Source organism: Micropterus salmoides, unplaced genomic scaffold (genome assembly GCF_014851395.1).
Source record: "Micropterus salmoides isolate LMB-PRFRI ecotype aquatic unplaced genomic scaffold, ASM1485139v1 Ms_hic_scaffold_12, whole genome shotgun sequence".
In the NCBI taxonomy this organism is placed as follows: Eukaryota; Metazoa; Chordata; class Actinopteri; order Centrarchiformes; family Centrarchidae; genus Micropterus; species Micropterus salmoides.
This window is the reverse complement of record NW_024040263.1, coordinates 20,919,994-20,933,104: the sequence shown is the minus strand read 5'-3', so window position 1 is coordinate 20,933,104 and position 13,111 is coordinate 20,919,994. Positions and strand designations below refer to the sequence as shown.

At 39.1% G+C, this 13,111-nt stretch overlaps 1 protein-coding gene across 2 annotated transcripts in view; it reads right to left on the bottom strand.

The window, feature by feature from the left end:
- LOC119899363 (phospholipid-transporting ATPase ABCA1-like) overlaps positions 1-11,076 on the bottom strand; it is a 39,058-nt gene extending 27,982 nt beyond the window's left edge. For both annotated transcript variants that reach the window (XM_038713898.1, XM_038713899.1), the window contains exons 1-5: positions 10,910-11,076; positions 6,635-6,743; positions 5,425-5,518; positions 4,292-4,433; positions 3,933-4,051 (exon numbers count right to left, since the gene is read on the bottom strand). In XM_038713898.1, coding sequence (XP_038569826.1) covers positions 3,933-4,051; positions 4,292-4,433; positions 5,425-5,518; positions 6,635-6,700 — 421 coding nt within the window. In that variant the 5' untranslated portion in view covers positions 6,701-6,743; positions 10,910-11,076. The remainder of the gene's footprint in view (positions 1-3,932; positions 4,052-4,291; positions 4,434-5,424; positions 5,519-6,634; positions 6,744-10,909) is intronic.
- Positions 11,077-13,111: the final 2,035 nt, after the last annotated feature.

Genomic DNA, 13,111 nt, shown 5'->3' with positions numbered 1-13,111 from the left:
GCATACTGTGCAACAAGCATGGCTTGATGCATCAAATTTAACTATTTCTTCTATTGATCTGGATTATTAAGATGAATACTTTTAACAAAGAATGAATGATGACTGCTCTTACTGCTCTGCTCCACTCTATAGTGAGGCAGATCAGAGGCTCTTCCCATCCGTTCATCTCCAGTAAATCTTTTCCTACTCGCTGTCTTTAATAGATATCAGATGACACACAGATACACACACACACACACACACACACACACAGGAAACACTTTGCTTCAACTGAACTGAACATCCCTCGGGAGGAAGTGAAAGAGAACAGTGTGTTTCTGTGCTTTGAGGGTGCACAATTGTGGTGTTGCTCTCCCTTACGGCCTACATGGCTATGCACCAGAGTGTGTGCTATTTGAGTTTGAGTGTGTGTTGCACATACCTGCTTTCCGTGGGCCTCTATGTGTGTGCATGTGTGTGTGTGTGTGTGTGTGAGACTGTACACCTGTGCCTGTGTCTGCATATGTGTGACTGCAACTCTCAGGGGTGAACAACCAGGGAGTGCTAATAAGGTGTAATCAGTGTCCCGGTAGAAAGTCACAGCTCCCATGGTGCACTGCATCCAAAGGCCCTAGAGTATAGACCAGACTGGATGGTGCAACCTTGTTAAAATGGAATGTTGAGCAGTGCTTTGTGTAGTTAGTGGTTGAAATCTGTTGAGTTATCAGGAACATAGAGGTTTTTTAGAGGGAAGACTATGTAAGAAGTAGCAAAGCTTATTTGTGTTTGTTTATGTTTTTCCTATGTTGGAGCCAGCTGGATACAAGGGTGAGGCCTACATTAACACTTGCAAGTCTGCACATGCTCCTGGAGGTGCCTATCCTGTTTTATGTCAGACAACACTGACATCCCATGCTTAGCAACCAGTCTCTTCACTGGTCAGACTAGTCCATAAACAGGCTGTGATCTCTGCAGAACTACATATTCCCTAAATACCACAGCTTGACTAACAAGCATTAAGTAGAATTCCTGAATGCCAAGTCTGATGAACAAAAGATGGCTGCTGCACCACGGCAGAGCAATAAACCCACAAAATGGCTATGCAATGGGTGGACTGTCAAGTACTGTTTTGATGTTGGCTGAGCACGTCCGAATGTGTGTGAGCAGTTTGTGAGTTTTAGACCGTCTAAACCAGCAAGTTTTTGTAGGGGTTTGATTTTGATTGGTTCTCACTTCCCCAAGGAGCTATTTTAAGTGTAGGATTGATTTTACCACTCAAGTTTGAGAGATAAGGTTATGGGTAAAGTAAGGGTTGAGGTAGACATGTTGGGCTGATGTTTATGGTTACGTTGATAAGGAATGAATGTAGTTCTTGAGGTTCCTTATAAAGACAGACATACCAGGATCTCTGTGTGTGTGTGTCTATACGAGCTTAGAGTAATATGTACATTCAAGAAAAACGGAAGCACAGCTAAATTCAGAAGTCTCCATTTTACAAGTTCAGGCTCAGACACGTCAAGCATTTGAATCAAATGGAGTCTTTTAAAGCAGCCGGCTGGAAAACATAGGATGGTGCTAAAAGGCTAAAAAAGTAAGATCTTGTCCCCTATTATGCAAATCCACATCCAGCTTCACTTTAGTGAAGACAGGTGGGACGGTAAGAAAATAAAAAGGAACGATAAGCTCAACATTGACGATCAGACCATAACCATCTCTCATTCCTTTATCTATTTGGCATTAAGAAAACCTCTCTCTGCCATGTCATTCTGAACTATCTCATACAGCAGAAATGCATTAGTCCTGATCAAAAGTATGCCCTGAGTGATTTATATTCTCTTGGGGGGGGGGCTCATCCCTCTCCCTGGCCCTTCCCTGTCGGTATAAATCTCATTCGCTGACCCCGCCAGTTGCTGAATTATTAACCGACACGTGCGGGGCTCCACTCTCAGCACTTTGACCCACGCTGTTATTCCTATAGCGTTGCTCTGCAGCAGAAGTACACTGTCGCCTTCTTTCGCCTGCATCATACATGACTGTCCGCGTGCTACGTCTGTGGCTTCCCTCACAAGGGTCAAAGACAAATACAGAGTGCAATATGGGATTGAGCCCCGTCAGATGGCTGTGCATTTAAAAAATGAATTGTGATGTACAGATGCACCAAAGCCTCGTTAAAATAATAAATGAGCCTGGATAAAAAAAGAAATCAATGCGGGCCTGTTTCAGTTCAAATGAAATGACCCACATAAAGTAGACAAGATGAAGATTACCGGGCTCTGTTGTATACTGCTAACATGATGAAAAGGAAAGACACAAAAAGAAAAGAGGAAACACAATCAAACTGGGAGACATGCAAATAACAATGAATAGAACATTCTTTTCATTTGCTCTGATGCGAAATCTCCATCCCTTTTCAGGCCATGCTATGCTTTGTAGGGCTATTTCATAACGTACTGTCTCCCTGGGCTGACAGAGCGGTCAGTAGCCAAAACAACAAGAACCTTGATTGTTCTTCGCTTTGTTGCATAATTTGTGATGGTACACTCTGTTCAATTTACCCTTACCCTTAGGTTCTGATGTAAAACCAAGCTATTAGCCATTTATTTATAGAAACTAAATGGACTGATTACCACATGTGTATCAGAGAAATATTGCTAATGGTACAAACAAAAGACACCCAGTCTAATTAGACTCCTTCATTTCAGTTTCATTTTCAGGTCAGTAGTTACGTCACTGCTGTTTTCTGTTCCTGCACTCTGTCCTGTAATGCCCATCTTTATTATTATCATTCATTTTATACAGTATTAATGGTTGTTTTCATAACATCATCACATGTTTTTGTCCTCATTATCTTTGTATCTTTTCTTTGGCTTGGAAAACAGGCTCGCAGCGTGCCTCCCATGTCAGTGTAATGGGTGTTGAATTGAATACAAAATCTTTTTCACTTAGCAAAGTGTGTTTGTGTGACTTCTATTCAATTCAAGTAAAGTAAGTGCAGAGCTCAACACAGCCCCCTTTTCTATTTTCAGGTTGCTGTGACTGAGTCAGCACAGTGGAGTCATCAACAAGATTTTATTTTTGAAAGAGGACCTGTCTCTGCTCGACAACAGGCAAGGTCATAATGATGAACCTCTCCCTCTTTCTTTTTCAACCTTTGCACTAATAGTTAAATTAGTGATTACATGTGTTGGTAAAACTGACTGCAGAAGAGCTTGACATAATCACATGTTTGACCTGGTCGTTTTTTCCTGTCTTATACCACCACCACTAGCATGTAATATCTGGCCTCTGGGAGATGGGCCCACCAGGGCTGGCGGGAAGTGATAAGGGAGGGACACATTAAACTCTCAACACTGCTCTGAAGACTTTGAGCTAACACTGCAAATGTGACCTTGACAACTCACTTTATCTAGTTTAAACATGTCGCTAACCTAAATCTTAAATAAACAAGTATCTTTCATTTAAAATTTAGTTCCAGTTGGCATTTTTGCAAGAGTTGGGACTTTTTGTGGAGGCTGACTAAAAATAATGTCTTGGAATATTTAAACATATGAGACAAGAGTAGAAAAGAAAGAGAGAACCTTCACTTTGTGAGACCACCATTTCAAGTAGCTGAATTGTACTAGTAGTTCTAACTAGTAGACAGAACAAACTACAATATTTGTTTTCAAAAAAGGATCCAAAGATAATCATCAAGATTCAATATCATGATAAAAAATACTTCTTGCTTTTTTTGAGAAACAATATGTTTTCATGAACATAATATTTATAGTTGAAGCTCAGAAGCTTTAACAGCAATGAGTGAATAAACTCTAGTTGAGTCATACCTGCAGGTGTGTGGGAGTGTTTCTTTGGATGAATGGGTGATCAATGTGAACGGGTGGGTGAACAGATCAATCAGCTGGTCATTCAAAAACGTAATATAACACAGAATAAATCAAAAGGTATGTCCTTACGAGCAGTGTTCTTCTGCAGCTTCCTGAGGGCCCTCAACAGTCCCCTGTAGCCCTCGTAGCTTTTATCATTCTGAGAGTACAGCAAGATCTTCTTGGCATCAGTGAAGAGACGGGAGATTCTGGTGATGTTTGCAGAGAGACAACAAGGAGACAAGATTAGACACACTGTTTCACATCCCTTGAGAATTCAAACCCTGAAAGGAGCTCTTCTCAATTTTGTGAAATAGTACATTTTGTGACTGAATCACATCACATCAATTGTTGCGTTGAATAATATTAATACACAATTACACAAAACCAAGTTTTCTTTGTGCTATATTGATATAACTATGAATCAGCAAAAGGGCCATGTTACTCACATAGAATCGTTGAAGTTTCCCACCACCCCGGGACTCTCGCCAGGGGTAGGATTACGGAAGCAGGGGTTGTTGGCATTACAGATGATGCCTTGTACCCAGGGCAGGGTACCAGCTGAGGGCATGGCCTTGTTAGGGAAATGGCCTGGAAAGGAAAGGCACAGCATAAAATTTTCACGACTAGTCATGATGATGAAAATCATCAATATTTACAGACAACATTAGGCACATTAATTTCCAACTAATTATAACCCATGCAAACTATAATAAATAGACCATCTGCCTTTGACATGAGCTTTAAAAAGCATTATCTTTACCATTGTGTCTACTCTTATCAGTTAACTGAACTGCTACAATTTGCTGAGGTTATCTAGCTATTCTGCTGAAAAGATAAGTGTAAGAAGAAGGTCAGGCGGTTGCCTTGGGTTAAATGGTTCATACTGACTTGTGATACACTGTTGGTAGTCAACAAAATGATCACATGCCATCTCATATTGATTGCGTAACTATACTTGGCTTGTTCAAAGGCAGGTACACGTAAGTCTGTGCATGTGTAAAAGTAATGAATTTGCACCAACTGCTCTAAAATCTCCTCCATGGAACTGACTCACCTGCAACTTATTCAGGAAATTACATGTACAGAATAAAGGTGTCACACCAATCTGAATAAATGAACTACACATGACAATACATGTAAGATTTCAATGAATACCATGGAAATAAGCAACTCTTAGAAAACTCTGTTGCAGGTAACAGTTTTCCTCCCTAAAAGTGCTTTCGACCAGTGATAATCTTATTGAGTTGAAACGTGGCCAAAGTTGTGAAACCAGTTCTGCTTACGAATGAAATGGCAATTGCCTTTTCCAGGAGCTGTGTCACAGGTTCAGAGGGTGCAAACAAATATTGACAAATCCAACCCATCCTTCTGATACAACAAAACTGAAACCTTGGATGACTAACATGTTGGTCTTATAGAATACCAAGAGGCAAAGTGTCTTAGAATACCAGACAAATAATTATCAGTAGCATTTACAAAAAATACTGTTTGAGGTAATTATAAAATGTCAATAAATGAACAATTCTTAAGTTTTAGCATGAAAAATGTAACTCCTCTTTTCTCATCCCTGTCCGCTTACATTCATGTTGCTCATAGGGTGGATAATGTACTCGGACTGAGATCAGGATGAAGAAGATGAAAAGGGGCCAGACTATCTCAATCAGCAGCTGGATCTAAGAAAGAAAGACAAAAGGGATGATAGCAGGAGTTATTCAAGCAAATAAAAGGCTTTACACTCATTGGAAATAAAAAGTCATGGAACAAATGTCCCAGAACAGTGTCAATTTTTCCTCTGTGCTTTGCAGTATTTGTGTATTTTCAGTTCAACTAAGGTAATCTTTACTGCTTTAGAAGAAAACCTCCCATCATGAGTTGTGTGTGTGGAGGGGGTTGTCAGCTGTTGGCGTTTGTAAACAGTAATCCCACCATGAGTCTGGGTAAAGTATATGGGTTAATAAGGGGACACAGAGAGACAGGTCTGCAGGGTTTAGAGGACTATGAGTTTGTCCATCTGTTCCATATGGCCCCTCTACTCAGCTGCCTGTTTTTCTGTCTTAACCAGCATGGCAGACATGCGGCGTGGGAATAAAGATACTGCACTGTATCCTTTTGTTGGAAAAAAATGGACTAAATGTCAAGCGGCCACAGCCGTCACTTTGAGAAGAGGTTTGTGCTCGATGGTCACACGGCTTACTTGTGTGCAGGGGAGCCTCCTCACATAAAAAGAAGCACTGTGCTGCAGCTTGGAGCTGAATTTGATTTACATAACTTTGAGTGTGTGGGCATCAACTAGCACAAGACGGTAACTGGACAATGGCCCTGACATGCAAATGTGTCATTGTCACGTCTTGACTGACTCACAGTAATCTGTAAACTGTAATGCCTTTCAGTCCAGGTGGCTCGGGTGAGAACTACTTCATTTACACTGATGTGGGCTGCATACACATTGGAAGCAGAGACATAAATAAATAATCTAGAAGGCCGAATGCCCTTTTGACATGTCATGTAGCGCTGTATAAATTCACTCTGATGATGATGACAAATAACAGATACCCCTCGATTTAGCTTTTTGGACTGGCCTAAAAATGTGCTTGATAGTACTCCTAGCACAACTAACATGAAAGAATACAGTGTAAGCCAAACATTCTGCCTAGCAGCATACATAACTGAATAATGTATATGACACTGAGTCATGTGACAGTAAAATGCAAATATAAAGGTATATTTTGAAATGGAAAATATATCTATTTTTTAAAAGGAATAAAACAATTAATATAAGCATTCCTTACTGTCTGTCTCCTTCGGTAGGTGAAGTTCTTCCAAAGCAATAAACCCAGTTGAGTGGAGACTGCCATGTTGCCGTCTTCCTAACCTCACTGAGCACGCTCCAGCTCCTCACTGTGAACCCAAAAAGACAAAGAGAGAGGGTCAATTGCTAAAGTGTAACATGTACAACAGGCAAAACCCACAAAGTTAACAAATAACACTTTCCTGACTGTGAAAATATGACTGATTAAACACACTAAACAAACTAACTCCTAACAGTCCAGCTTTGTTGCAGTGAAAAAATTCATGGTTTACAAAAAAATGACATGTCCTGCATACATTGACGCTCAACATTGACGGGAAAACAGAACAGAAAGTCGTTACATCAGTAAACCATAACCACGGACATGCGACACTGCCAAATATGGCTGTAATTTCCAGTTGGCCATGCCACAAAAGGGCATGACATGCAATGTAGAGTCAAAGGGAGAACTTTTTGGTATAAAAACAACATAAAAAAATAACCAAGGGAAAAAAAGCAATAACACTTTTACTGGGCTGCTTGTTATAAATATTAGCCTATTAGCATATTCTAAATAACTGTTCAAACTAAAATACAGGAAATTGCAATTAAGAAACAAAGAATAATTACTGACACATTCACCTATTGAACAAAACTGTCTCTCTCTGACACGCAGACCAGTCAAAGGCACAGCAGCACTCAGCAAATGAAGTCGACTGATGACTGAAGAAGGCTGCTATCCACTGACTGCAGATTCTGGTCCACTTGATGTAGACTCATCTGTCCAAAGGTCAAGCTACAGCTAAACTGGGAGGATGAGTGGGTGGCAGGTAGTTTTCATTAAAGTTATTGATAATCATTTTATCGTCCCAACTTTCACCCTTTTAACACTTCTGCATCACACACAATACTACATTTGATGCAAATGTTAAAAGGAAAAATCACTTTAGCCCCACGTTTATCCACATTGTTCAATCCAATCAAAAAGACCCACTGATTAAAGAGCATTAGTGGGTTTACTCAAAGTAATTCAATAACAAGATGCCCTTTTATACCTATTTCTTGCTAGACACAGGGCTTTGTCAGATAGAGAAATGTCATGTGATTCATCAGATATGTAAACCTGTGTGGGACATGCATTTCTTCATGCCTATTGGTTTATTCTATTTGCGGACTCAAAAGTCCTTGGATTTATGCAACATGCTTGGATCAGGCCATCGTTTAGACAACAAATTCCAAGAAGACCAAATTACACAATATGTTTATTGCAGTTTTGTGTTTATTTTTGCAAAAAGAAGAATTACTTTGCTATTTGGATAATAAGTAAAATCCAGAAGACCCACAGATCAGAAACACACAGTTATCAGGAGCTATCCAGCTCATTTTGCAATCCTGTTTTCTGAGACAGACACCTAGCCACTCAAGACTGAGACCCTTAACTCCTTTATTAAGGGCATCATGGTATAGTGCTCATAAGCAAAATATAGGTCAAGTCTTAAATGCACAGCATTTATGTAATTTAAAGCAGATCAGTTGTATAATGACAAACATTTAACTATAGTTTTCATCTTCAAAACGTGCTAATTAATTAATCTCTGTCCAAAGTCCATACAGGTATTACTATTACAAATGTTGTTGCCCCATTTTTGTGGCTGTTACTTCAAGTTTGATGGTTAACTTGGAGTTGAAGCTGAATCTTAGACATCTTTAGACAAAGGATCAAAGCCATCCTGCTTATTACAACAAATGTCCTTTACACAGAATAAAGCTGATTAGATGTCATAGAGAGTGGAACCACAGCACAACAATGTCATGGACACAGTGATGTTCAAACATGATAGTCTCCAATGATCATTTGCTCATGGGCTGAAAAAAAAGCCTTGCCCTAATCAAATCATTACTGTACTTTTCTATTATTTCTTGCCACTTTTTCTGTAATGCAATCATAACGACACTTTCATCACATCAAACCACTTCCCCAGCTGCAGTCTTCACCTGGTTGCAAGGTAAACCTTTTTAATAACATCACTGCCTTAATGTCTTCTAATATTAAATCATTTCCAGTGGGGATGGCCAAAAAAACAACACAACAAATAGCAATAAAAAAATAAAATACAATACAACATTTTACTTTTTATACCAAGAACTCAGCTGTGTTGCTTTTTTTCCACAGTTACATGCAATTTGGCTTTATTAGGTAAATCACTGGGATGTATGAAATGTCGCAATAAAAACAAACAAGAACTTTGTGATCAACAAACAGTACACAGTAGCACTCAAGGTACATGTTTAACCGTTTAACAATGTAAAACACCTCCTGTAGACTTACTGAGAGTCACATAATTTAAAACAAACAGATTTTCACCAACAACTCAACTGACCATTTGACTGAATCGATAATTGCAAAAGCAGATTTTGATGATTTAACAAGGACACAACATTAAACTCCTAAACGACCACAGAATTAACATTAATGCCTATATTGCTGGGGGCTTAAAGACAAAAACATTATCAGCACAGGCTTGTCCTTAGTGACAAATTAATATTTTTGGATGTTGATTTGTTTCTCTGAATGTATTACACTACACTACAACATAAATTATATGAGGGGGAAAAAACACCACCTACATTTCCATATTCTGGTCTGCAATGTTGCTGTATGCGTGGGTGATAACCATGTATACACTGTACACCTTCCCCACATTTGGCACACAGTGAATGGATTTTTTTGTTCTTTCCTTCTCTAATTATATCTCAACCTTTGGCTATCCAATTGTCATTACTAAAAGAAACTGTGTCTCTAAAACTCCCCTACCTTCATTTGGGGTTTGAATACCATGTTATTACTCATCCAACTTGCATCAGCTTGATTCTCTCGATGTCTTCTGTATCATACAATCTCAGTATCTGGAGTTTTTCACGATTTTACGGTATCTGAATTGTCTGATTTTGGGCAAACACTGTGGTGAAAACACGTCGTATGCAGAAATAAGAGGGGGTCTCTGCTGAGTGTTGATCAGACCAAATGGTGCAGAGCCAGGGCGCCTCTAGTGGTACGCATAAAAATCTTCCTTTTCCTACTTGTTTACCATCAATTCTCACTCACGTGTTATAACACATTCGTGCATGATTTTTTTCTCCACTCCACTGTCTACAATGTTTCACGAAACCACTTGACAGATTATTCACAATGGAAAACTAATCAAAAGAAATGCCAGATGATTGCCATAGCGAAGCTGATAAGACCGTCGATGCATGAAAGAAACAGTTTTGCTCCCTCAAACCACCAATGAAAACAGAAAGCAAATGCATTTTATCGACGTAACACCATCCCTGCAGATATGCACATGAATAAAATCTCCCAAAACAATACATTCCTGCGCTGCCCCGCACACATTGTAAAAAAAACAACATAACAAATCAAAGGAATGAAAAACAAACTACTGTCAATTATTATAAATGTTTTTCGTGTCAACATTATGATAAAAAATTATCCGTCTGACTGACTGACTGGCTTATGTTTGTCTACTTGGGTTTCATTGTTCTCTTAATATGAGGTTACTGTCGGTCATTCGGCTTCGCGATGCTGACCAGCTTCAAGAAGGCTGAAATGAGTCTGCAAGCATATCAATGCGCTTTCAGCATTAAACTGCAACAACTGTGACTCGAAAATACGGATATGCCATTCTATAAACTTAAAAAATAATTATTGAGTGGGTTGAAAATTGAAATTTACTTTCAACTTTTCCATTTTTTCTTTACGGTTTGTATCGAATAAAGACATTGCCACAAAGAGCCTTTTATTTTTGGAGTAGCTCGGCGGAAGCCCTGTGTTTGGGTTTAGCTAGCTTGACACTGGTCCTAGTCACTGACGGTCGAAGAGGATACTTCACTTAAAAGAACAAAAAAGAGCAAGGAATAGCCTACTTGTCATTTTACCAAAACAAATGGCTCACCTTCAACATATAACGTCCATTCAGTAGCTTACATTGCAATTATTGTTTAACTCTGTGAAGTTAAAATAAAATAAATAAATAAAAACTCCGTTAATTTGTGTCAATCATCGACTTGCTTTCAAGACCAAAATATTGTTTTTTCACGTTAAATTACTCAAAGCAAAAAAGGCTAAATTAAGCTGACTGCTCATGGTGAAATAATGATAGCTTATTAAAATATGTTTTTACTGTAACACGGTGGCATGCATCTCTTTGTTGATCCAACAAAGAAACTCAACACATCCCCCCAAACTCCCCACAAATCCTCCAAACTCACCGACCTTGATCCTGAACGGTGTTAAAATCCACTCTTTCTCTTTTCATATAGCGAAATCCCTCGTCCAGAAGAAGTTATAAAAGGTATACGAAGTGCACTCCTCTACTTTTGCTTTCCTCCGCTGGCCTGTGTCTCAGAGGCTGACAAAACAACAGTTTTTTTTCCTCCAGCAGGCTTTTATAGCGCTGCTCGATGCGGAGCGGAGCGGAGCAGCAGCAGAGGTAACTAACGGTCACCGTTTGATGCTGCTCCCATATAAGGCAAGCACGTGCGGCGTCAAAACATGTCTTAAAGGGCCAGCGACACCTCAGCGCGTCACCACTGCACTGCTTTTCAGTTACTGTTGAGCTCAAGGTGGAAGAAGAGAAATATTTAATTAGAAGTACTTCTATTACTTGTATTATAAAAATAATAATCATTATCGAACATCACACAGGATACGAATCAGAATCAGGTTTATTGCCACATACAAGGAATTTGCCTTGATATATTGATGCTAGTATATAGTTGAAAGGATTTAAGAGTTTTTATTATATTATGGAGATATGTAGATAGATAGACACTGCCCCATAAAAAACTGTAGCGCAAACCAGGTGAGGATATACTGTAAAGTAGGGTGCAGGTACAGATTTGTCCATGGATTAAAATAGAGTTAACTGTACACACACACACACACACACACACACATTGGAAATACTATGAATAAAATAAATATTCTGCAGGGTAATTAGCTGAAATACTTATGTTTTTTTTTCAGACTGCAAACTGCAACACTCCAGTCTCTCCAAGTCTCCTTGCACCAATGTCACCTTGCTGACATCCTCCTTTTTCTTCATCCTAAAAAAGCATTGTGGTAGATGAGTGTGATTGTCCACCATTGTGGGTGTGTTAGCCCTGTAACAGACCCGCAACCTCGTCCCCTGCCTCAAGCCCAATGTGTGCTGGGACAGTCTCCTGCCCTCCATAACCCTGAACAGGATAAGCAGCTTAGAAAATGGATAGGTGGGTGCCATTGCTTGCAGCAACACACAATAAATACCAGTACAACAATACATAGCTGCAACATTCACAGATCTGGATAAGAAGCTCTATTATTTTCTTTTACAGTTGTTGTTTCTGCTACTGTCTGCACTCAAACATAACTAATAAACTAATAATTTTCAATTTGACATCTCTCTACAAGTTTCTTGGCAAATTTACATTTTGTTCCTGTTATTTCTTGTGAAGGCAAGAGTGATTTTTACCAAGCAAGGTTGTTAAATTTCAGCCAAAAGATTTTGTCCCAGGATCCCTGATGTCTATAACTGTACTGTAAAACTGTTTTCACTGATAAAACTGAATCATGTGGTTAGAACGAGCACTTAGCACTGTTATTTTTAACCCTCCCCGCTTCATGTTGCACCTTCTTCTAGCTGCTGCTGTGACTCCTGTCAGTCCTGTAGTTTTAATATGCATGTTTCATGTGCCCCGCTGTTGAATGGCTGATTGCCTCAACAACTTATTTACCCTGGGGGATGAATTCATTTTCATCTTTTAAAATCAATGAAAATAAAATGTATGTATTTCTTGTTTTGTCAGAAACCAACAAGTAAATTAATGAGAGTGAATGTGCTTCAATTTGATAAGTAGTTTCACTTTGATCATCAAAGTATGATGTGACGACGATGGACCTGAACCTCAAGAAGACAATCCATTCACATAACTACCTTTTACTTTTAATTTATGTATTTTCTCATCTGTACTTACATTATAAGAGACATGCATGAACATAAAGACAGTGACAGACAGAGTTGGTTTACTAAACATCTTTTTTAATTTTTTATTTGTAAAGGTATCAATAGTATCAAATGATGACCCCTCTAACACCAGGATTTATATGAAACATATAATATTCACAGCAACTTTCAAAAGAATTTAGGAAGAATTTGTACAACCAGCTCTATTCAATTTCAATTCAATTTTATTTATATAGCACCAAATCACAACAACAGTTATCGCTGAGCGCTTTTCATAAAAGAGCAGGTCTAGACTACTCTGTGATGATATTTACAGAAACCCAACAGTTCCCACCAAGAGCAAGCACTAGGCGGCAGAGGCAAGGAAAAACTTATTTTTAAGAGGCAGAAACCTCGAGCAGAACCATGGCTCAGGGTGGGCAGCCGTCTGCCTCGGCCAGTTGGGGGTAAGAGAGAGAGAGAAAAGAACA